Below are 26277 nucleotides of genomic sequence, written 5' to 3'. Positions count from 1 at the left end.
CTCCAAGTCCTTGGACTCGGGCGGCATCTTTGGCTTGCCGGACGGCCCAGCAGAAAGTCTTTTACTGCCATCCAACTTCTCTGCTGCCACTTGCTTATTCCCATCCACTGAAGTTTGCAGCGTCTATTTGGCCAGAAAAAGGCCATTACAGTCAACGTCTCATTTTTCAGCCTCCCAAGAGGACATGAAAATGTCCAAGAAATCGGGCAGTCAAAAAAAAAAAAAAGAAGAAGAAAATGAATGCATGCCTTCTACTGCCTCCAAGGGCTAAAATCACAGGTACACCCAGAATAGCTCTGAAAGCCTGCCAGTACGCTTTTAAGGTGTATCAGTGCTTGTACTGCAACAGTAGAAAGCGGGTGCACGCGTCTTTCATTAATACAGTGTCCCGTGATAGAGGCCCCCTCGCATTCGTGGTATGCTTCACCTTAAAACAGTGTTGTATTGTGGCGAGCTGACTTTCGGGAACCAGTATTACGCAATGCTTGACGCTTGTGTTTTCCGAGCTTTGAAGCCATTTGCAAGGATGATAAAAGCGAAATCAGTGCCATTGCTGGCGGCGACAAATATTTTCAATGAAAAACACCATACTGAAGAGCAGGGAGCTTGGTAGCGAATGTCGAAGCAGCTAGGCTTAACATCGCCGCGGTGGCTACGGCTGCCAGCGAATCAGCATGCGGGAGCGCTGGCTCGTTAAAGATGGCGGTGCTAGTGGCTTTGATTATTGCCATTTCAGACCTACAATCATGGTAGAAAGGCCGGAAAATTGGACGGCGAACGGTTTCAGCGTCCGAAATTTCAGACATTCTTATAGACTGACTTTATACGGGGGCACGTGGCGGTGCCACAAAGGCGTCTAGTTTATCGAGCATGTCCAAAAAATCGGTCTTTGACTGCACTTCAGTGGGACAGCCTTGTACCATGACATAATGAATATGACTTCCATGTAGCTTTGCTGACACATCTAATCGTGCCTCTTAAGAAACTACTACAGATTGTGTTCTTGTAGTTTTTGCTTGTTCCTTAATTCTAATGCCTAATTTAAATTAATTTTGTGTGTGTAATATCATTCTATGTGTAATATCCTTGCGTATGTAATATCAGGTAGCTTTCTGTTTCTTCATATTGCATAGTACTTTAGTTGACTAATATTGTAAAAACAATATTGCCTGTACAGTAAAACCTCATTAAACCGTACCCGCTTAAACAGTAGTTTCGTTTTAAAAGTAGTAAAGTCAAATACCCGTCTCGGCGGCCAATGAACACATGTGTTTTGTATCCGCATAAACCATACCACCTAATTGCGTACGCATCGGTTAAAACGTAGCGTTTCAACTGTTCGGCTCACAAACACGGCGGTGAGCCGTCTCCATCGGGCGGCCCGGCAGAACAACAAGCCTCAGAGATCGAAACAACGGCCTCCAAGCGCCCTATGCGTTTGCGCGAAGCCACATCAACATCATTTCGACGCCGTGCCTGGCCGTGCTTTCTCTATGGCCGTGCCAGAGAGCGTTATGGTGTCGTGCAAGCGAGGATTCGCGTCGTTCCGAAGCTCAGATAAAAAAGACGCCAAGTGCTCAGCATAGAAGAAAAATTAGACATTGTCCGTGCTGTCGAATGTGACACGAAGAAGTCGGCACTGGCACGCAACAGGGATCTGCTGTTGACTACGGTGTGTGGCATTTGGGATGCGAAGAAGTTGCTCGGCACCGCTGCTGCGACCGCGAAGAGATGTCGGCTACAAGGTTCGACTTTTCGCCATCGTTGCCGCTGTTGTTGCTGAAGTGTCGACTAGCGACAGTGATGAGGACGACACGGAAAGCGACAGCACGGGCGATTCAAGCCCGACAGTGGCACAAGCTGCGTGTTGCGTCAGCCTCATGAATGCAATCATTGCGACGAGAACAGGGGCGCGATAACATAATTCGATTCCATATGAAAAGTATTCCAAACTCCGGCACCCGGCAATCAAAGAGGCGCCCCCGGGACTTCTGCAGCACTACTGCGCACAAGCACGGAGAATATGTAATGCCAACGAGGAATCTGCCATGCGAGTGTTTGCCGAGAAGAGGGGGCTGGCTGAAAAGCTGGCACGCAGCTTCAGTAAGTTTGACGCCGCTGTCGTCGTCGTGCTAGGCCGCCGCGGCATCAAACGAAAATAACACTTTTGTAGCGCGAAGTGAATAAATACTGCATGTTTTTTTCCCCTTTCATCGCACTCTCTCTGAGTTCCGTTTTCGACAGGTAAGTGGGTGATCTTATGCTATTTGGTTAAACAGTACTACCATTAGTACATACTTTTTCTAAGCTCCGGCCAACTACGGTTTAACGAGGTTTCACTGTAGTCACATTTATTTAAATTAGGTTCTGCTCAAATAATTATCTAGTGGTATATTTTAGAGTGGTGTATACATCAGTATTGTCCACTTTAAATCTCTTTTTTTTAGTGCTGAGTTAGAGTTGGAAATTTCATACTTTGAGTTTTTGTCAATGTTGCAATTTTCAATTTTTTTACAAGATTGATGGCCTGAAATCCAAAATCCAATTTTGAACATGGCAAGTTCCTTTGTAAGTTCGGTGCAGTGGTTGCCAAGAAAAATGATTTCTTCATTCTCATGTCTTTGGACAGGAGCCCTTGAGCTAAAGCGTCTTGCTATTTAGGCCAATTGGGAAAAAATACAGATGAGTGAAGAGAAAATGAAAGGACACACACATTTTTCTTGTCGTCTTTTTCTACTGGCATGATGTTCAACCTCAGCCACTCCCCTTTTCGCCACGGTTTGACCAGAACATTTGATTCAAAATTCAAGTACAATTCAAGCATGCTGAAGACCAAAATTTAAGGAAAGGGGAAAAAACGTTATTCATATACATACACTGTGTGGGAGTTCAGATTAATGTGCCCGGTACTGGCTAGCTAGAGTCTAAGGAGACACGCAGCTCGTCCCCACTCTGCAGCACGAGCAAAGGGGTGCCACAGCAGGTCTGCTGACTCACCAGCAAGGTGCAGAGACAACTCCAGCCATGGTGCAAACAAGAGGGTGTTTATTCTCTGTTATGAACAAAAGGCACATAGAATACAGGGTCACAGAACTAGGGTAGCAGTCGCAGACTATAGGTCAAAGCGCACAAGAAGTTCACTCAGCCACACAGGCTCTTCCAAGCTAGGATCACCACACAAAGGGGGCTGCCTTGCTTGGAGGGGCATGGGATCAAGTGGGTCCACACGTTCAAAAGCGAAGAACACCGACGGTGCATCTGCTAGATGCAGGTGTCCATGCACCCCGGATGCTGAAGGAGAGAAATGCCGAAGAGAGGGAGAGAGGGGCTCGCTCTTCGGGCACTGTTGGTATGCAAAGCACACGGCGTAATGCGAGCTGCATGTGCAAGCAGAAGGCTCTGTGTCGTGCCGGTACCAGCAGCCATGGGAAATGTATGCCATCCAAAATAAGGTTGGTATGGCATGTCTCCAGTGATTACGAGGGCAAATAACCCAAGCCACATGTGTACCAAGGACGGGGGCCGAAAGAGATCCCCCACAACTGAAAAATAGTGGAATCTTTTGCTTAGCTGCTATTCCTTGCAGCTCAGCAACTGCTAAGTTGGACCCATGCTTCGATCTCTTCAGGCCACTTTTCTAAGTTGACTTTTCCCGTTGCATCCTTTCTATATATATATATATCAACACAACAAAATGGTGGCGTGGCATGGCCATTTGATCTGCCTTTGTCCTGCTCCACACTGACTAGGGTGATTTAAACAAGCCTGTCGTTGGTGGCTGTGGGCACACCACATTGCAATTGCTTACCAACACTTTCCAATAAAAATATCAATGATTGTGTCCCAATAGACAGTGTCCATGGCATTGCCCCGATGCAATGTTTGTGAATCTGAATGTTCAAAAGTTGCAACCCAACCTCTATGTTCAAGGAATTCAAGGGCATTTATTTTAAAGGAGATTTAAGCGCCCTCGATATTCCATTTCCATATTCAAGGGTTTTCAAGGATTTCAAGGTGGTGAACAAATCATGATTTCTACATTTGCCTACAGCTATGAGCAAATATCTCATGCTGCTGCTTTTGACGTTATCAGGGTTGGCTATGTATGTAAGGCCACTAAGAGAACAACACTCAATGAAACCAAACAAGTAAAGAGGAAAATGAAGTGCATTTCTTAATTTAGCTGTGGCAGCTATTTTATATCTCAGTTACAATCAGTCACGTCTGCTGGGAGAGGGGATCAAAAGTGTAATTATTGCAAACTTTATTTAGTGCTCGACCAAGTGAGCAGCTATGGCAGTGGCTAACCATCCTTCTACGGCACAGCCAGCTGCATATTTTCTTCATTACCTTACTTAAAGTTTGTACTATACAAACAAAGATGCTTTGAGATTTTGCCTATGACACTGAATTATGCATGTTGTAGCACTTCCTTATCCAGTGCTCGACCAAGTGAGCAGCTATGGCAGTGGCTAACCGTCCTTCTACGGCACAGCCAGCTGCATATTTTCTTCATTACCTTACTTAAAGTTTGTACTATACAAACAAAGATGCTTTGAGATTTTGCCTATGACACTGAATTATGCATGTTGTAGCACTTCCTTATCCAGTGCTCGACCAAGTGAGCAGCTATGGCAGTGGCTAACCGTCCTTCTACGGCACAGCCAGCTGCATATTTTCTTCATTACCTTACCTAAAGTTTGTACTATACAAACAAAGATGCTTTGAGATTTTGTCTATGACACTGAATTATGCATGTTGTAGCACTTCCTGGGCCATTACTGCTACAACAAAACTTATGCAGAACACAACTGTGTCAGAAGAAAGAATGAAGGATCAGCAATCTCGGAAGCATGCCACCCTACCTCTTCACAAATCTTTGTGTCTGGAAGGCAGCAAGTCTGGGCAGCACCATGTGCAGGGCATGCTGGATGTACGAATTTCGCAGGGCACGTTGCCTTAAAACCCTCTCACATATCTGAAAGTGGTAACACAAACAGTATGAGATAGAACAATAAACGACAGGCGTTGTGAGCAATGAATATTGCAGGACAAGTTGTAAAATACTGTAAAAGACGGTACAAAGTTTTGTGCAAGAACATAAACCTAAATGAGAAACCACATGTTGCCATCATTATAATATTGTAGCAGCAGCAGTACTAGTGTCACATGAATAAAACAGCAGATGCTCGCATCTTCACGAGTGCAGGTGCTGTGCTTGGCAAGCGCCAGCACAGTCTAGCATTTGGCAGGTCAAACAAAACCTGAAACATCGCTGATGTGTCCTGTCTGCTCTCTTTGGAGGCCTGTTGAGACCTACGGGTCTGCACTGTCATCTGTCATCAGTTTGGTGAAACAAGACGTGATCCAGAACAGACATTTCTGTGACACCGACCACCATGTACCTAACCGATGCTATGAATTTTCCAGGCACCCAAGCAACACGGTGAGCATTCCTGTACGACCGTTGTTGTCCGCCTACCGCAGTGCTGGGACCAGCAGCTCTCAGGGTGGTTCCTTCAGGCTGAATCACAATTTCAAGTTGCCGGCATCCGTTCTCAAGCCAAAGTTTGGTGCTGTTTCAGTGCTTTCACCCACTGCCATCGACGAAGTGGCAGACTTGCTAAACACTTCGCTGTCTGCCACCACCTATGACGGCCTCAAGGCAACCTTCTTGCAGCACGCAGCAGCTTCCCAGCGTTCTCATATCGAGCAGCTTTTGTCAGGTGAAGAACACAGGGACCGCCACTTTAGCCAACTTCATCGCCGCATGAGACAGCTGCTCAGAGACAATGCAAGATCCATTGATGCCGCCCTCTTGCACAAATTGTTCCTGCAATGGCTCCTAGCTAATGTGCAGACTCCTAGCTAATGTGCAGATGGTCCTGGCGACAGCTTCCACTATGTATTTGAATGGACAATTTGATCACGCAACGTACCATTGCCTGCTCTTTGCCAGAACAATCTCCTCTCGACTCCCTGCGTGACTGCCTCGAGTGCATCGTCTCTGCAGCTGAACACCATCGTAGAAGCAATTCCAGCAGATCCTTACACCCAGACATGATTCGTGCAACCTCACTGGTGTTTGCTTCTATATCACCATGTTGCAAATGACGCTTGCCACTGCCTTCACCTTTCGGCATGGCAGGGAAAGAAGTCGGTCGACCTCTAGTGGCGATAAGTGGTCCGGCCCAACTTACATGTCACCTTTTCTTCGTAATGAACAGAGTCACAGCACAGCAGTTCCTCGTTGACACAGGACCTGATGTAAGCGTAATTACTACTCAGTGCTCCAACTGCAAAGCGGCACCTGTGTTGTTTTTGCTAGCCGTTAATGGCACCAGGATTCCAGTGTTCTGCGCATGCTCCGGTATGCTAAATCTTGACCTTCGCCGAGCGTACTGCTGGATTTTTTGTGGTTGTGGACGTCTCACATGCACTTATTGGAGCAGAATTCCTGCAAAATTACAGCCTTGTTGATGTAAAGAGGCACCTTCTCATCAACTTCATTACAAAGCTGACTATTCACGGCGTTCCCACATCAACCATATAACCGATCGCACCCACATCTGCCATGGTGGAAGCGCCATTTGCTGACCTGCTCTGCTAGTTTCACAGCTTGATGGGACTGCCAGATTGGACGCAACCGGTACAACATGAAGTATGCCACTACATCATCACATCTGGCCCTCCAGTCCCTTTCCATCCCCTTAGCTCATCTACGGAAAAACTCAAGATCGCTAGTGCACAGTTTGAACACATGCTGGCCCTTATCATCATGCGCAGTTCCTCCAGTAATAGGGCATCACTACATCACATGGTGCCAAAGAAGACTGGGGACTGGCACCCATGTGGTGATTACTAGGCACTAAATAACATAACAGTTCCTAATCGCTACCCACTCCCAAACATTCAAGACTTTAAGGTAGCGCTACACAGCGCGAAAATATTTCCTGAGATCGTTCTCATTCGCTCCTATTACCAGCTATCTGTCACTGAGGAGGACATCCTAAAGACCGGCATCACCCCACTATTCGGTCTTTGTGAAATTCTACGGAGGCCCTTTTGCCTATGGAACTCTAGCCAATCTTTTCAACGTTTCATTGATTCATTCAACCCGAGGCCTGCCTTTTAGTTTTTGCATACATTGTCAACTTCCTTGTTGCAAGTTTTTCCATTCAAGAACATCAACAACTTGCAGTCATTGTTTTCTCCCTTTGCCATTCGAAGAGTTGTTATCAACACCACCAAGAGTCAATTCAGTCATCCGGGTTTCGAGTTCCGTGGACATCTGGTTGACGCCAATGGCATTCGCCCACTGCCGTCCAAGATTCCCGCCATCGAAAATTTTTCGTGGCTGACCACAGTTACCAAGCTTCAGCAATTCCTTGGGTTTGTCAATTACTACCAACATATTGTTCACGACTGTGCCTTAATTGTGGCTCCTCTAGATGCCCTGCTTTGGCTACAATGTAACCAGATGCTTCAGTGGACTGATGAGGCTGCTGAAGCTTTCACAAGAGTCAAGACTGCCCACGCCGCCACCATGCTGCTCAGACACCTAAAACCTGAAGCACCAACTGCCATCATGACTGATGCCTCTAACACCAATACCAGAGCTGTCCTGCAGCAGTTAATCAGCGGTGCATGCCGCCCATTCACTTTCTTCTCCATAAAGCTGAAACCTGCGCAGACGCGCTACAGCATGTTTGGTCACGAGTTACTTGCTCTTTATCTCACTGCGTGCCACTTTTCATTATTTCCTGAATGGCTACCCATTTACAGTCTTTACAGACCGCAAGCTCCTTGAGCACACCATGAACCGCTCCATGTCCTGTTACACACCAGGAGAGAACCGTCATTTTTCCTACACCTCGGAATTCACAACCACATTCCGTCGTGTAAAGAGCACTGACAACATTTAAGTCGATGTCTCGAGTCATGTCAATGTAGTTTCCAGCCCCCTGGAAGATTTTTTTCTTTATTAACGTCAACCTATTTGCTAGGCACCAGCATGACGACACTGAACTTCGTACCCTACAGAGTTCATCAACCACCCTGCGATTAGAGGACGCCATTCGGACTCCAGGTAGTACACTGCTTGCCTGGAACACTTCTACTGTTACACCTCAGTTGTTCCCTTCAACATCACTGCGCCGCAACTGAGGCAGTCCAAAATCTGTCGCATTCTGGCATTCGTACAATGCAGAAACTTCTTTTCAGTTGCTCTTGTGGGAGGCAGTGTGAAGAGGTAGCCGCCATAGCCATGGTTTATTTAGGCTGGCCAGCCATGGTGCAGTGGGATCTAGGAAGCGGCCGACACCGCGGCCACTCAGGTCGAGAGCACTAGCGTGTTCTATTCTTGTGCTACTTGCACGTGAGCCCATCTTCTTCCCCTGCTTTAGAAGCGATAGTCGCACTGCTACAGGGCCCCCCTCCTAGTGCAAAGCGTGATTGAAACAAAGTCCAATGGTAAAGTCAAGGCAAAGTGTGCAGATGGTGTCGTCGTTGGTAGTGTCGGGTTCAAGCAATGCAAAAAAAAACGTAGGTTGTGAGCGAGGCGCAGCCACAGTGATACCGTAGTGCAAAAGTGCAACCTGCGACAGGCTGTCATAGATGCCTGGGCCTGTAGAAGTCAAGAGCTCCAAAAGTAGATCGTCTGGCAGCTCAGGACTTGCGTGGAGACAGCGTGTTGGTCACTCATATTGTTGATGCATAAGTGATTCTCAAGCTGAAGAAACCAAATGGCAGAGCTTCCCCCACAAAACTTCGGCAGGCTATGCATCCGAGGAACGTGCGAGCCCAGAACATCAGAACATTGCGCTTGCCGTGAAATCTCGAATGACGATAGCATCATGGTTGCGGTGGTCGCTGAAGGCACCATGAAGGTTGTGGTTGTGGCATTGCCGTGCCTGAAAGGGTGAAATTTGCGCTTAGTGGAGCCGGTGGGAGAGCCTCTAAATAGGTGATGAGTGAGGTGCTCCCAAATGGAAACACTCGCATTTAGTCCAGTGAATTCCTTAGAAAGAGTCGTCGCGCAGCTGCCTTTGAGCTGGGGAGGAGGTTCACAGATCAAGTAGAGGTTTGATGCTGAGCCCAGTGCGTGCTGACGATCGGCAAGGGTGGACGCAGGCAATGTGGGCTCACAAGACACAGAATGATGCGACGTTTCAAATGGCGTGAGCTGGTGTGAGTAAGCGCTCGAGGTGACGTAGTGAGCAAAGATGGTTGCCCGCAAGTCCGTGTAGATGTCGGCACCGGGGAATGACAGCTGGAGCCTGGAACGCCGCTGTCGCCCAGAACCTTGTTGAGAAGGGAATGGCTGTCGAGCTGGATGAACCACATGTCCGGCATGTCGATGTAGAATTCCCGGGCACCGTACAAGTGCGAGACGTCTGCCAGACTGCGTGAGACCACGCCACTACTTGCCTTGGTAGAGTCTGTGCACTGACGTTGGCATGGCTGGGCTCGGTCGTCCAGTGTAACCAATTTGTGGGAACCCTGGGTTCAGTCGTCTGGGTCACCAATTTGTGGGAGGCAGCGCGAGGAAATAGCCGCCACAGCCACGGTTTATTTAGGCCAGCCACCCATGGTGCAGCGGGATCTCGGGAGCCACAGACACCGCGGCTGCACAGGTCGAGCACGCTAGCATATTCTATTTTTGTGCTACCTACACGTGAGCCCATCTTCTTTACCTGCTTTGGAGGCGATAGTCATGCTGCTATACTCTGTATGGCCCCAGATAAACACACAGTGGATTCGCTGCTGCTTGCCACGTCAACACTCCAAGATTCAGCGCTACCCCATACCTCCTTCGACGTCTTTTCTTTCACAGGATGCCAATTTTGACACAGTGGACATAGACCTCGTCGGCCCTCTTCCATCTTCAAAGGGCTGCTGTTACATACTTACATGCATTGACTGCTACACACAATGACCACTCTACACCCGTCCCCGACATCTTGGCATCCACAGTTGCAGCAGTCTTTGTGTCCACATGGATTAGCCAGTTCGACTGCCCTCAACAATTGTTACAGATTGTGGTCGGCAGTTTGATTCTGCACTTTTCCAAGAGCTGCTAAAGCTTCTTGGAACAACATGTTTCCACACGACGGCTTACCACCTGCAGCACAACGGACTTGTTGAGCGTTTTTACCGCCACCTCAAGTCCTCAAGGATGGCACATGGATCACCTGAGAAGTGGGTGCTATAAATTCCTGTCGTTTTGCTTGGCATTAGAGACACATTCAAGAGCGACCTTGGTCACTCCTGTGCCGAGTTAGTCTACAGCAACCAGCTACGACTTCAGTGCAATTTCTTTGCAACCGGCAACAAAACTTCTATGCCATTAGCTGTGGATCATGTTTCCAACCTACAAGCTTTTTTTCAACTAACTTCACTCGTGTCTACATGTTTCCAATAAAAAAAAGCTTCATACGTTTCTCCTGCACACAGCTTTGCTACCCACGTCTTAGAGTGCAATTGTGCTGTGCGGAAGCCATTGCAATCACAGTACTCCAGCCCATATCCTGTTGGGCGCGTCCAACTACCTTCGTCATGAGTATCAACGGCCAACCAGACACAATTGTGCTCGAAAGTCTCAATCCCACCTACATTGAGGCAACCTTGCCGCCCACTCCACCACTGTGCGACGTCACTCTACTGCCTTTCTCCAGAACACCGTCCCAGGTGACATCTGCTACATCCCGTGTCCCCTGGAATCCGCATCAGTCGTCAGAGTCTCCTCTCTAGGTGGGGGAGGGGGAGCCCTCTGTAGCGGTAGCAGCATTGGCATTGCATGAATAAAATAGCAGACGCCCACATAATCACAAGCGCGAGTGCTGTGCTTGGCACATACCAGCACTGGCTAGTGCTCAGCAGATTAAACCAAGCCTGAGAAATCGCTGAAATGTTCTGTCTGCTCTCTTCCAAGACCTGTCGAGACCTACAAGTCCGCACCTTCGCTCGTTGCCACAACATATTATACATATATTGGTTGCCCCAACTAAATGTTGCCAAGAGAAAAAAATAGCACAGAGTTTTATGTTATCATCAGTTATCAGTTGATGGACATTGTTCATCAACAAAGTGCATTTTAGCAGTTAATTTAAGCAACACCAGCGCTCACTACTAATTGCAGTCAAGTTACTGTATCACATGAGAACAAACATGAGGCTTAGGGCAGAGACTTGCAAACAATTTTTTGATGAGAAACACACATGCTTTATACACAATTCAGTCATAAATCAACCGAAAACCCATGCAACATGAAAACTTGATTCTCTCTTGAAACATATCACAAAAACAAACAACATGAGCGGGCATTGACGACAAAGATTTTCAGGATCAATGGTATGAGCAGAAAAAAGGTAGTTAACTTACAATACTTCAGTCGTGTGTCTTGTAAACAGAACCCTTATGTTTTATTTTTCTCTCTCTTTCCCCCTCCCTCTTTCTCTTTTACTACAGGTCAGTGCATGTCCTTTCTCTCGTGAGTCACAGTAAAAATGGTGCTGCACTTCTCCTGTAAAACAACATTTGTAGTTATCAGCTCTACTATCTGAGACAGACTGAGTGACAGTTTGACTGGACCGTGTGAGATGCTGCAGCATACTCTGGAATAATTAAAACACCTAGATTGCCCAAAGAGGCATGGAAATTTTAGCATGTAATCATTTTTGCATTCTGCAGACACTGATATGCATGTATGCTACCAGAACACTGGCAAAAGCATCACACACCTGGTCAAACTTTTCATCAAGCAGACGCTTGCAGGTGTTGCTCTCGTGTGTGGGTACCAGACGGTGACTGTGGTGGTGGAGTCTGTGGCCTCCGTGCAGCTGGTATGAGGGCCCCGAATGTATGGGCACAATGGAGGCCGGCTGGAAACCCTGTGCTCGATGATAGCGCAGCAGCGCAGCTCTTGCACCACCCCGTGGCCGGTGTTCCTGCATCTGCTGCAGGGCCCGTAGAGAGCGTGTTAACGAACTGCCTGAACTCTGTGTCCTGTGTGCTTCATGCCTCGCTTGCTGGGAGGTGACCTCCTCCAGTTCCTGTCTGACTCTCTCTCCCTCAATGTTGCTACACTTGAGAAGCTCACTGATGACCAGCAGAGAGCCATGGACACGATCCTCTCTGTTCACACCCTTCTCCCTCGCACCCCCCAGTGCCTCTTCAAAGCCATTCTCAGCTTCTTCGTAGCACTTCGAGTACCAGGGAGGATTTTGGGTGTCCTTTGTCTCGCGCTGTGCTGTCACCATGAGCGCAGCCCTTAGAGCTAACACTGCACCTTCCCGGATCATGGGTTTCGGGTCACGTACACCATTGAAGATGCAGTCGAAAATCGGCTGGATGTTTTGGAAAAAGAAGGTAGGTGTGGAGATGGCAAGTTCCTGAAGAATCAACACAGCCGCATGCCGCTTGCCCTCATGGCGCTCTTCACAAAGCCACTCAATGGCACGCTTTATGACAAAGTCATCATATTCAGCCGTAAAGCTGCTGCCGACAGTTGTCAGACGACCTATGGCATACGCAGCAAGCTCAGTAACTGTTGTGTCATTAGATGGCAACAGGTTGCGAAGGTAGTTGGCAAAACGACTGATTCTTGATCCAGTGTTGCCAGAATCCACTTCCAGGAGATTCACTGTGGTAAGGCAAAAACCAGTGCAAATTGGATCAACGCACAGAATGTTTTATAATAACGCTGTTGGTAACATGCTAGGCCAAGAACGCAAAGTAAGCAAATGAGAAAATGATGACAAGAGCGACTACTGTAATGATGCACCTAACTGGTTTTTGTTAACAGAGACTTTTAGTGTGTCCGCTATTCCGGCAAACCGGGGCAGTTTGGGTGGATTACCGGATGGTCGGGGGCGTAAACGTGAGTGGCTGGAGCGGTGCAGCCACCTGGTGTTGTAGAGCTCAATCAGACAAACAGAGCTAAAATTGCAGTAACCTACTTTATTCTGTTTCGCTGCTGGTGCAAATTGTTGTCAGCGGCGTAATTGTGTTGACAATTACGCTACTGTCGAAAACTTATACCCCAGCTAAGAAGAATATAATAATTGGCTCTGTCTTTAGGTGGTTGGGCTTTGCACCACCAGCTGGCGCCACCAATCTGGCCGTTCACGTTTACGCCCTCGACCATCCGGTAATCCACCCAAACCGCCCCGGTTTGCCCGAATAGCAGACACGCTAAAAGTCTCTAATGTCACTCTCTGCACAGCAATATAATTTGTGCCATATATATCAGGACGAAATGATTAAGTGATCTCTTGGTATGGAAGTTGGTCGAACAGTGCGAATGTAAAGCAATTGGGCAATGTTACTACAAAAGCAGAAAATACCTCCGGTGTTTCACATTAATACAGGTATTTGTCATGTACTCAGTGAGAAACACCTTCAATGAAGCACTAAACACGAAATTGAACTGCGCAAATATTCGTTACATTATACTAGAGTAATTAGACAATAAACTATGCCATTGCAATGTAATATGTGGGGTCTTAAACAGGAACAAGATGAATAGATCATCATAAGAGGAACTTGAGCACTAGAATGTACCTATTGCCAAAATTCCTCCTTTCTTTTCGTTCACGTCGGAGCTCGACACCATCTCAAAAATGTGATGATGGAACTCTTCCATGAACGCCGAAACGTCCTCTGAGCCCATCTCCCGCAGTTCGGTTGTGACGTAGTGGTGTAGCTCACTGGCGGTCTTGAACCGCACATCTTCGCTGCGGCTTTTCAGTCCAACGACGAACTGGTTCACGTGGGCGATCATGATAGCCTTTATCAGAGCATCTGCAAACGGGGGACACAACAAAAACAAGTAAACCTTCAAGAAAAACAAAGATCTTGGAAAATTTCATTCAAAACAAAGCCGTATGAATCGCAATCATATGAGAGAATTAACGGTCGAACATTATCAGAGCTTCCAGCTGACGACCTGTGAAGAGAGAGCTCAAAGTTGAAACGATTAAGCCGACGCGTAATCTGGCGGGCGCACTAACAGCACACACAATGACATCCGTTAGCTAGTCGATCATGAAGAAGCGTTGCTAGTGGCACGCACGAAAATATTGCTCGATAAGAGTACAACCAATCAGCTATACAATCGGTTGTTCTAAGAGTTGCAGGTGAAGCATTACAACTCCAGGCTAGAGAAACACTGGTTTCGCTTTCAACGTGCAACGGACAGACCCACGAGTACAATGCACCGATAACATTTACGCCGATGACCACAACATACTTACGGTGGGAACAGAAATCAAACGGCACACCAACAAATGAGGCAGGTACACTTGCACGAAGCGCTCACATTGTGCTCGAGACTCATTATAAACTTAGAAGAAAAATCAAACCACCAAACTTTCACCGTTTTTGCTCTCAACCTCGGTACGACTATAGCGTACTAGAATAGGGATAGTGGGCCGAGGCGGAGGCAACGCGCGCGTGAAGCAGAAAATCCGGAAAATCTTTGCGGCCGCGAAGAGGCGCTATGGAGCCTTTCACATCCTTTCATCTGGGGCCCGTGCCCCCGCACCGCTCGCGCGTTGGCCGTCGCTTGTGTTCGTGTTGTTCTGTGTTTTGTGCGCGCATTTGTTACTTCGTGTGCAGTTTTTTTCTCTGACCGATGAGGTGATATGACGAAGCCTTGTCGAAAGAACTACTGCTTCGCTCCCGGTATTAAGAAGTGGGTATAGCGGCGTGAACGCACCGAAGTTGTTTGGTGTACCTGAGGACGTCGAAAGGCGCTGTGTTTGGAATCGGAGCATTCACCGTGCTGATAAGTCCCTGGAGCTGACTGACGCCGTGTGTAAGCTACAGCTGGAAGAAAGGTACGTATTTCGAGACTATGTTCACGTCATTGATGGAAAGGCAGTGCGGATACCACGTGGAAACTCCTCGCTTTCACCGGACACAGTACCGACCATTATACCGAATGTTCCGAAGTACCTGTCGAAGGTGCCAGCACGCGAAAGACCTCCAAGAAACTTTGCTTGCAAGTTGATGAGCTTCAAACGGATGGACCAGCAGTCGACGTGCAGTACATTCAGTTTGACTTGAAAAGTGCCTCAATCGACAGAGCAGTGGACTGCACACATATTTCCCAACTGTGGTGGTGCTGCTTATGTTCACGGTCAGTCTCACGCTGTCCTGATCGAAAAGACAAAAAAGTCATGAACTCCAAAAGTACACAAGGCGACGTTGTCTGCCGGACGTATGTCTGCCGTAGGTTAATATCAGAACCACTGTCACACACCATGGAAGAAGCGAAACAGGTGCTGCATGACTCTATTCGTCCTGTTTTGCAGCGAAGTTGTCTGTGGCTAGGATCACATTTCTTCGTGGCGTAACGTCGACAGAAAACTATCATCATCTATGGCTCATACATCCGTAAGGCAGAGGCTACAAGTACTCTGCAAAGTGAAGCGAACAGTGCATGCATTCAACTGAATCACGCATACATCATACAGAACAGCACTACACTTTTGTACGTGGAAGAACCCGCCCAGCAACTGATTTGTGCTGTGACACGTATAATGTGGACTCCTGAAGAGCAGCGCCCATACGAGGCGCGGCGAATTTTTCTTTCGTCCACTTTCATAGGTGCACGAAGTAGCCGCGCAAACCAAGTCAAAGGCCGTGGAAACTTCATAACTAGGTAAAGTGCATGTGAATGTCGCCACGTGAATAATTTCAACCTACATCGCAATGGGTTATCGTTCTTTAAGTTGTCGCTTACAGCTTCACTGTCCAACCACCTTTGCAGTATGCATTCGAGCGCATTTTTTTATGTGTAAATAAAGCGCTGTCTGCAGAACTAAACCTGTCTGTACGCTGAATGTTTTCTTTTCAGTGCAGGTTCCTATAAGCCAGTCGTGCCATCGGCGCGTGCTTGAACTCGCATGTACCAATACACGTTTTGAAATTGTGCCCAGGTAAATTATATAGTTAGTAAGGTGAAAGGCGCTAGAGCGCCACCTGTGTGTTTCTGGGAAAACTGCTTCACCGCGGAGCCTTCCCACGCCTCACTACCTCTAATATAGTACACCATGGTATGACTCCGACTCAATCCGACTCCGCACGGCATTGTTGTGCGCGTTGTGCGGCAGCGTGTTTGTTGCCGATTATAATTGCCGACAAACTACGCAAAAAATGTTTCGCAAAATTTTTTTCGCAGTACTTTGTGCAAGAATTATAAAATAATTTTATTGATAAGTAATTGTATACACACAAGAAATAATTACATTACATATTTTGGCTGCAGAACACGCCCAGTGGCGCTGGCACGGTTGAAGCGTACTTGTAGCAGACGAGACGCGGCCTGTCCCGACTGCTGGATAATCGATACGGGACGACGGCGTATTCGTTCATCATGGCTGTCCTATTTCACTTCCAAGTGTTTAAGATTATTGCTCTTCACTCCGTTGTCTTCGTGCTTTCAGTTGACTACACTTTGTCGGCGGAACAAATCACAGGTGAGCAAGCCTTGCTTCGTGCCCTTGGCTTCACGGGGATAATTTCACCGCTTAGCGTAGCCACAGGCTTGTACGAACCACTGCTCGGTACCGCATACATAAAAGCTTATATATTGCTAATGGTCGGTTATCTTGTGCAGCTTGTTAGCCGTGTCGCTTTGCAAGCGTAACATCGACATCGTAACATCGGCACCACATCGACGTAACATCGACAATGCACGACGAAACACCACGTGAAAGTCGAAGAGAAAACTGGTAGATGCTACATTGGACGAAAAGGTGAAAGAAACCAAGCTAGAGGTGGAAAAACACACGGTCCTAGCCGGTCAGCGAACAGCGCGCCCCAGATACCGAAGAAGGGACGTGGATATATTGCGCCGTAATATGAAATGGGGAAGTTGATAAAAACAAACTGTGCATTAAAGTGTCCTGCAGATATTATCGGCGGTGAGCTTTCGCGACGCTAAACAAAAACAAAACGAAGGAAGCTGCAACATCAACAATTATAAGTAATATAAAGTAGGCCAACACAGTGTTACTAGATCTGTCAGTCCCGTCGTGGGATTAGCCAGGTGCGCGTTTTATCGCGCTTTGCTGGACCAAATAAAAGTTTATTCACTCACTCACTCACTCACGGTGTTACTTTCGTTTTCTATTTCGCATTCTCTCGTTCAGTTTTCCGATTTCTCGTCTTGCGCGCTGTTGCCCCCCTATCGTTTCAATTGTATATTTACAACGAAAGCAATTAAGAAGTCGTGTGCTACCGCTGGCGGACTCTGTTGCAGAAGGAGTAACAAATAAATGAAAGCCCCCAGTGAGGTCAGTGCGCCAACATATGTACTGCGGCGCGTTGCGAAAACACGCGGCTGACGCCAAGGTCAGTTCTGCGGCCGGCGGACGGCGCGCGTAATTCAGTCACGGTACGTGCTTTCTCATAAGGAGCGGTGCGATGGAGGCAAAATAAGCAAATAACGTTTGCGCGTGGCTATATTTATTCAGCATGTGCATATATATGTTTCCACTTTACAGGCGTTTCGACTAGTCATAGTTTTACGCAACCGTTTAACGCCGATCGGAACCGCCGTTGGTAGCTTAGTGCACTATGGCGTAGCGCTGCTAAACTCAAAGTCGCAGGTTAAATTCCGGCTGTGGCGGCTGCATTTCGATGGGGGTGACATGCTGAAATAGCAGCAGGTGGTCAAAAGTGATCCGAAGGCCCCCACTATGGCGTGCCCCATAAGCACAGCGTGTTGCCTCTGCAACGGTTCGGACAAATTTTGTAGACGCACCAGTCGCACCCCAATTTGTGTGAAACATCTCATATTAAGAGAGCTACGGATCATTACTAGTTACCCTCCTCCATAGTCACGCGTTTTCTCCCAACTCGTTCGCCGAGTGATCGGGGCACTGAAGAGAAAAATGATTTCTTCCGCATCAGTAAATCGCTCTTCTACGACGCCAAAAACATCACTCTTACCGCGACAAGACACTTGGTGAGCCAGAAAAAGCGCAAGAACGAAAGACGGGTGGCGACGCCTCCTTGAAGTTCCAGCTGCTCGCTGTGACGTCAAGGATTTTGATGGCACCTTCTAGGGCCTATTTAATTATATAGCGTTACAGACTGATTACATTGTGTTCTAAAGGAACCGAATATTAAACACGGCAGGTTTCGGGAACCTTTACTCAGCCAACGCGGCCCAAAAGCGAAAACATACTGTGGAATCCCTGACGTCAGACTGACGTACCGGCATAGGGGTTTCGGCTCGAAATTAAAATACTCATACATAGATCTTCACTTTCTCATCTAATAATCATACTATTATCTTGAAATGACTGCCTTCAGGGTTCTCAAACAATGCTTTATTAGGTTAATCTGATTTACTGTTTCGCTTTGGTGTCCCTTTAAGTGTATTGAGAAATTGTTATTGTGCATTGTCTTTCTGTTACTTTCTTTTTATAGAAACAAATTAACTAAACATTCCAACTGTTACGAACATCATTTGTTCACCTAAAGGTGGAAAAATTATCGATGACGCGCCCTGGGCAGCCAATCGAATAGCTCGCCTACATGACGTCAATTCGGTTTTTTACGTCATATGGGTAGGGGCGGACAGGCTCTAGAATTCCTTGTCCTATGAGCTTGTTCAGGGCCTCATCCACCCGTGGAAGCAGAGCGAAAAGAACAGGCCGGGACTTGTAAAATCTGGGTTGTGCTTGGGGTTGCACTTCCACCCGTACTGGTGGCCCTTGGCTCTTCCCGAGACCACGTTGAAAACACTTCCAGTGCTTCCTTAGCACACTAGTGGGTGATGGGCTTTGTCTCACCTTGTACATTCTCAGCTGATTAACCTTCAGCTCAATCCCGAGAGCCTTAAACCAGACCTGGTCCAGCAAGCTCACACCTGCCCCCTTGTACACGACAAGACGTAGCCGCGCCTGCCTGCCCTTGTAGTTGGCTTGGACTGTCACCGAGCCTAGCACCTGCAGTTGCTGCTGGCTGTAAGTACGAAGTTGCAAGTCACAATGCTGGATCTTGTGCTTGGATACCCGCAGTCACAGCAGAGTCCTCTCGTTGATAACGGAACATACGGCTCCGGAACCAACTTCCATCTCGAGAGGCCGTCCATTCACTTCAACAGTCACGTGGAACGCGGGCTCTTCCGATGATATATTTGGAAGACACCGTACGAGTTCGTCGTCCCGTCCCCGCGGTGCTGACCTTGCTTGCTGCCTTCCGTCCGGGGCGCTGGCGAAAAGCGCTGAGTTTCCCGCCGACAAGCCTTCACAATGTGTCCACGCTGCTTGCAAAAGTGACATTGCACGTGCCGAAATGGACATGCGAAATGGACGCTACCCTCTCGGCGGAGTCAGCTGAAACTTGCTGATTCTCGGTAGATATATTGAAATAGAACTTTTTTTTTAAAGTTTTGCCTATTCAGTATACGCTTATGCATTGCCGTGAAATACCACAGAACGTGCCAGAATTCCTGGGTATGAGAAGCAGCGTATAAAAAATGTGTTTCACCAGTGTTGTAGTATGCTTGCCCTGTGTGGGATACGTTTTGTGGTGCGCGTATCAATGCATTAGAAAAATCCTATCCGTCGAGGAAAGGTGTGTCTTGGGGAGATGCGGCCGCTTTGTAAGTGTAACAGCAATGAAAAGAAAAGAAGTTGGTGTGATCTCTTTGTTTGAACGGCGAAGCAGGTTACGACTTAAGCTGTTTTATTCACTCTTCCATAATCATACGGGAGTCTGCTCATCAGATAGCCGTGAATTATATTTCCTCGCGTGAAGTCCATCCACTTAAAGTTATGCCGTATATTTCCTGGTCTGATTACTTTGAATGTTTTTTAAGAACCATTGTAGCTTGGAATTCACTACCTGCGGATGGGGTGTACCGCAACAATGTTGATGTTTGCCGCACGCAATAATGCCTTAATGGCGCTGTCGTTCATGTATGAATAAAGAATAAAGTTCAGGTAATCTGTGACACGCGCATAATTTTACATTGGTTAGCGTTTATTTCCATGAGTCATTCGTTACACCAATTAGTTACGGCTTGAAAGTCAGAGAGGACTCTCATATTATCTTTTCCATTTTTTTATATATTCCTCTGTAGGTAACTCAACCATCAGTGAACAGATAAACGCTGAATAATTACTACCTAATTACACTGTAGTGTCGTGCTTACAAAACTCAAGCCTAACTTGAGTGAGTCGCAGTTAAACAAATGAAAATAGAAGGGTTCGTACGAATTCAAAAGACTTCGGAATTTAAGCCTGCGGTTAGCACTTACCGCCTTTCGCCTTTCCTCTTCTTATAGCCATGTCCCTTTGTTTTTGATACAAGAAATTGTTGGCAGATACTTTAAATATCGATTAATTTTAAATATCGATCACGTACTATTTTTATAAGTAATACAACGCACGTAGTAGGCATCCCTATTGTCCTTGGGAAGCTGAACTAGACAACCACATCGTATTTTTAAGATGGCGCAAGTTACGTCAGATGTGCGTGCAAAGTTTACGTAGTATGGGTCATTTACTGCTTTATGTAAGCACTATACTAATACTTCAAGGGATCTTTGGAAGCGTGACACTGGCTTCCTTTCATTGTGGAGGAAATGGGCTTCAAGCGTGCATACTGTGTAAAATCATATGCGCGCAAAGCTTTGAGCTGTGTAATAATATTGCTGGCAATTAAGATTCCTACTGCAACTGCTTGAGAGAATCAACTTCTCTGGAAATGTAGCGGGATACCGTAAGGTCGCACGAAGGCTGTGCGTTATTTAGGTTGCGAAGTTGTATCTTGATAATATTTCGGCCGTATACTAAGAATTGTTACAAAAGAACAGTACAGGACGTCTGTAAAAAATCCTGCAGCGCAGCGCTCTGAAAATTTCTGGTGCACATGGCAGTAGCGTCTACTAAATTATTTAATCTAACCATGATAGAATTCCTGAAGTAAGCATTTAGTGATTTTTAGCCAAGCAGGCCTTCTCCCTTTCTATTCTCTTCTTCCTTAATTCCCAAGCTGTTTTACAAACATATCCTACCAATAAATCATCATCATCATCATCATCATGATCAGCCTGGTTACGCCCACTGCAAGGCAAAGGTATCTCCCATACTTCTCCAACTGCCCTGGTCATGTACTAATTGTGGCCATGTTGTCCCTGCAAACTTCTGAATCTCATCCGCCCACCTAACTTTCTGCCGCCCCCTGCTACGCTTCCCTTCCCTTGGAATCCAGTCCGTCACCATTAATGACCATCGCTTGCCTTCCCTCCTCATTACATGTCCTGCCCATGCCAATTTCCTTTTCTTGATTTCAACTAAGATGTCAGTAACTCGCGTTTGTTCCCTCACCCAATCTACTCTTTTCTTATGCCTTAACGTTACACCAACCATTCTTCTTTCCATAGCTCGTTGCGTTGTCCTCAACTTAAGTAGAACCCTTTTCGCGAGCCTCCAGGTTTCTGCCCCGTACGTGAGTGCTGGTAAGACACGGCTGTTATACACATTTCTCTTGAGGCATAATGGCAGCCTGCTTTTCATGATCTGAGAATGCCTGCCAAACGCATCCCATCCCATTCTTATTCTTCTGATTATTTCAGTCTCATGATCCGAATCCGCGGTATCTACTTGTCCTAAGTAGATGTATTCCCTTGCCACTTCCAGTGCCTCGCCACATATCGTAAACTGCTGTTCTCTTCCGAGACTGTTAAACATTACTTTAGTTTTCTGCAGATTAATTTTTAGACCCAACCTTCTACTTTGCCTCCAGGTCAGTGAGCATGCATTGCAATTGGTGGTCTGAGTTACTAAGCAAGGCAATATCATTAGCGAATCGCAAGTTACTAAGGTATTCTTTATTAACCCTCATCTCCAATTCTTCCCAATACAGGTCTCTGAATACCTCCTGTAAACACGCTGTGAATAGCATTGTAGAGATCGTGTCTCCCTTCCTGACGCCTTTCTTTATTGGGCTTTTGTTGCTTTCTTTATGGAGGACTACGGTGGCTGTGAAGCCGCTATAGATATCTTCCAGTATTTTTACATATGGCTCATCTACACCCTGATTCCGTAATGCCTCCATGACTGCTGAGGTTTCGACTGAATCAAACGCGTTTCGTAATCAATGAAAGCTATATATAAGGGTTGGTTATATTCTGCACATTTCTGTATCACTTGATTGATAGCGTGAATATGGTCTATTGTTGAGTAGCCTTTACGGAATCCTGCCTGGTCCTTTGGTTGACAGAAGTCTAAGGTGTTCCTGATTCTATTTGCGATTACATTAGTAAATAGTTTGTAGGCAACGGACAGTAAGCTGATCGGTCTATAATTTTTCAAGTCTTTGGCGTCCCCTTTCTTATGGAGTAGGATTATGTTAGCATTCTTCCAAGATTCCGGTACGCTCGAAGTCATGAGGCATTGCGTATACAGGGTGGCCGATTTTTCTAGAACAATCTGTCCAATATCCTTCAACCAATCTGCTGTTACCTGATCCTCCCCAGCTGCCTTCACCCTTTGCATAGCTCCCAAGGCTTTCTTTACTTCTTCCGGCGTTACGTGTGGGTTTTCAAGTTCCTCTAGACTATTCTCTTTTCTCATTCTTGCTTATTCCTAGTTTCTTCTCACTGCTTTTAGGCTTCCTCCGTTCTTGAGAGCATGTTCGATTCTATCCATATTATACTTCCTCACATCAGCTGTCTTACGCTTGTTGATTAACTTAGAAAGTTCTGCCAGTTCTATTCTAACTGTAGGGTTAGAGGCTTTCATACATTGGCGTTTCTTGATCAGATCTTTCGTCTGCTGCGATAGCTTACTGGTTTCCTGCCTAACGGCGTTACCACCGACTTCTAGTGCGCACTCCTTAATGACGCCCATGAGATTGTCGTTCATTGCTTCAACACTAAGGTCCTCTTCCTGAGTTAAAGCCGAATACCTGTTCTGTAGCTTGATCCGGAATTCCTCTAGTTTCCCTCTTACCGCTAACTCATTAATCGGTTTCTTATGTACCAGTTTCTTCCGTTCCCTCCTCAGGTCTAGGCTAATTCGATTTCTTACCATCCTATGGTAACTGCAGCGCACCTTGCCGAGCACTTCCACATCGTGTATGATGCCAGGGTTAGCGCAGAGTATGAAGTCTATTTCATTTCTAGTCTCGCTCTTCGGGCTCCTCCACGTCCACTTTGGGGCTATCCCGTTTGCGGAAGAAGGTATTCATTATCCGCATATTATTTTGTTCTGCAAATTTTACTAATAACTCTCCCCTGCTATTCCTAGAGACTATGCCATATTGCCTCACAGACTTGTCTCCAGCCTGCTTCTTGCCTACCCTGGCATTGAAGTCGCCCATCAGTATGGTGTATTTAGTTTTCACTCTACCCATCGCGGATTCCACGTCTTCATAGAAGCCTTCGACTTCCTGGTCATCATGACTTGATGTATGGGCGTAGACCTGTATGACTTTCATTGTGTACCTCTTATTAAGTTTCAGAAGACCTGCCACCCTCCCGTTAATGCTATCCTTCTTAATCAGGAATCCGACTCCCAGTTCTGGTCTCTCCACTGTGTCCCAGTAGCAAAGACGTGCCCGCTTTTTAGCACTGTATATGCTTCTTTTGACCTCCTAACTTCACTGATCCCTATTATATCCCATTTACTGCCCTCTAATTCCTCCAATAGCAGTGCTAGACTCGCACTAGATAACATTCTAGCCTTAAACGTTGCCAGGTTCAGATTCCAATGGCGGTCTGCCAGGAACTAGGGATTCGTAGCACCCCCTGCTGCGTCGCAGGTCTGACCGCCGCCGTGTTCGGTTGCTTCGCAGCTGCTGGGGACTGAGGGCCGGGGTTAATTGTTGTATTCATATAGGAGCACCACGGTGGCCAATCCTGCTTTGGTACCCGCCGTGGTTGCTCAGTGGCTATGGTGTTCGGCTGCTGAGCACGAGGTCGCGGGATCGAGTCCCGGCCACGGCGGCCGCATTTCGGTGGGGGTCGAAATGCGATAACACCCGTGTGCTTAGATTTAGGTGCACGTTGAAGAACCCCAGGTGGTCAAATTTTCCGGAGTCCTCCACTACGGCGTGCCTCATAATCAAAAAGTGGTTTTGGCACGTAAAACCCCATAATTTTTTTTTAATCCTGCTTTGGTGAGGGCGTGGGTTACCGGTTCCGGTCACCGGGATCAAGCCGCACTCCAGGCCTGTTTATGCAATTTTATCAAGACGCGGATTTTTTGTTTAATCTGGTGGAAAATTGCGCGGCACCGGGATTTGAACCACCGTCCTCTTGCACGCGAGGCGGATGCTCTACCTCTACGCCGCCGCTGCATCAATACCATTGTCACCAAGAAATATGTTGTTATAAGTCGAGCTTACGGGGAAGCTTGAGCTCGGGGACTCTACATGAGAAATCAACAATATTTTCTTCTGAGCAACCACTGCACCGAAATTGATTAGTTACGTTGAACTTAAAAGAAACAGTTAAAATGTAGTGATTTCAGAAAGCAAATTTTTTATTTAGGACCTTTTTACATAAATATTTAAAAATTGCGAAATTTCAAGAAACAAAACTTGTAGAATACAACTCTGTTGCTCAGAAGATTAAAAAAATATATCGCAATTCTTTAAGCTGTAACTAATATTTCATCTAAAGCGGGCAAAAATGATATATCATACGCCACCTTGAAATATATCACTAACTTCTGAATATGACATTTGCAAAACCTTTTCAAACATTGCAACCAACTCACATAAGTCCTAAATTCAACATCAGATTTGTACGATTTAGATGCGCCAACGGATGCAGTTTATAGAAATGCGATATTTGTTTTTGATGCTGAGTTGCGGATTTGTAAACTTCGTACTTGTATATTTTTCAGACTTACAGATTTCCGGCAATTCTTGTAAAGCATGTCATCGGCTAAATCGAAATTCTGTTTGCTGCAATCACTGTGATTTAACTTTCTTAGGTGCAACAATTCTCATTAAAATCGATTCAGTTGTTTTCTCATAAATGCATTTTGCGTTTTACATGTATTTGAGCAGCCGGTATCGGAGACGATGACGAATTGGTTGTTTTATGGCGCAAGTGCCAAGTATGACGAAATAGCGCCAATCGAAGATAGGCCCTAGGTAAAGCTTTTACTTATACAATGCATCACGCCGGTTCTACAGGAAACCCACGAAACATATCGCTGACTATACGCAGGCCCGCGGCCGCAGTGGTGCACAAAAAACCACAACAACAACAACAATAATAATAATAACTGAAGCTTCGCAGGAGTAGTTATCTTGGCCAGATATCTCATCCGGAATGCCAACGAGCTGTCTGGCAAGTAGCTGGTTGTCTTCGAGATCAGGCTGATACACAAGCGCGCTCGTTTCAAAGTACCGAGGTGAAGCAACGGTCTCAAGGCCTGTTTTTATTGTGTTTTGTTTAGTTGTGCGTCATGGCATACGTCGTGACGCGAATTTCTATTCATTAAGGTCGATATGCCACATAGGGGCGGAAAAAGGAAACTGATCGAATGTCCAAAACGCCTGGGTATGCTGGAGGACAAGTAAATACTCCCATCTGGGTGCTTTTCTCTTTCATGCGCGTATGATAGCGCTCACTAAAGGTACAACACATTAATAAAAAAATTGCAGGTCAAAAGTCTATTGGGTCTTTATTGCAAAGTGACTGAAAAATGATTCACCGATGATTACGATACTCCCTAATGCAAAACTTGAGCGCTTCTGTACACGTGTTTTCATTTCGCGATATATTGGCTGACGCGGGTAGTCTGTCTCGTGCGGCGCGTTACAAACGGAGCGAAGTGTGGCGCGACTGCCTCGCTAATCGGGACGCGTGGGCGCGATTCATAGCATCTCCGCTCATGCAGCGCTTGGTTTTCATGTAGACGACCCACGCTACTCTGGCGCCATCTCGTAGCTACCGCCGCCACAAGGCCCCTCGTGCGCGGCACTACGCTCTCCTCCTCGCGCTCTCTTCGCTGTCGCCGTCTTTCATCGCTCTTTCGTCTTTTTGCTATGCTCGGTTGCGAGGACGCCGAAGGACGACGTCGGCGCTTACCGCCGCAACGGGCGCCTAAGAGCTGCGCTCTAACATTTAACGTGATCTAGTGGTTAAGCAGTGCTGAATATTTATTACGCAGTCACTCATACAAGCCTAGTTTCTATGAAGAGCCTATTCGTAATTTAACCAAGTGAGGATTGTCGAAGCTTTTCTCAAAGCCTGCGGCAACAAGTGGACGTAAGGATTCTCTTCGACAACAA

The 26277-nt window shown here is 46.6% G+C and overlaps 2 protein-coding genes across 5 annotated transcripts in view; one reads left to right on the top strand and one right to left on the bottom strand.

Annotated features, from left to right (window-relative positions):
• The window catches only part of mTor (serine/threonine-protein kinase Tor), a 504957-nt gene that overhangs the window by 437095 nt on the left and 41585 nt on the right, over positions 1-26277 (bottom strand). The window contains exons 1-4 of one of the 3 annotated variants that reach the window (XM_065435418.1): positions 14959-15805; positions 13564-13803; positions 11742-12643; positions 4866-4978 (exon numbers count right to left, since the gene is read on the bottom strand). In XM_065435418.1, the coding sequence (XP_065291490.1) occupies positions 4866-4978; positions 11742-12643; positions 13564-13783 (1235 nt within the window). In that variant the 5' untranslated portion in view covers positions 13784-13803; positions 14959-15805. Of the gene's footprint in view, positions 1-4865; positions 4979-11741; positions 12644-13563; positions 13804-14255; positions 15806-26277 lie in introns of those variants that run through there. The other 2 variants (XM_065435417.2, XM_065435416.1) reach the window with 2 other exon arrangements.
• The window catches only part of LOC135904562 (uncharacterized), an 81819-nt gene continuing 71838 nt past the window's right edge, over positions 16297-26277 (top strand). Inside the window, exon 1 of one of the 2 annotated variants that reach the window (XM_065435420.1) lies at positions 16297-16484. In XM_065435420.1, coding sequence (XP_065291492.1) covers positions 16382-16484 — 103 coding nt within the window. In that variant the 5' untranslated portion in view covers positions 16297-16381. The remainder of the gene's footprint in view (positions 16485-26277) is intronic. The other variant, XM_065435421.1, reaches the window with a different exon arrangement.

Source organism: Dermacentor albipictus, chromosome 2, assembly GCF_038994185.2.
Source record: "Dermacentor albipictus isolate Rhodes 1998 colony chromosome 2, USDA_Dalb.pri_finalv2, whole genome shotgun sequence".
NCBI lineage: Eukaryota > Metazoa > Arthropoda > Arachnida > Ixodida > Ixodidae > Dermacentor > Dermacentor albipictus.
The sequence above is the reverse complement of the archived record's forward strand: the minus strand, read 5'-3'. Positions and strand labels throughout refer to the sequence as shown.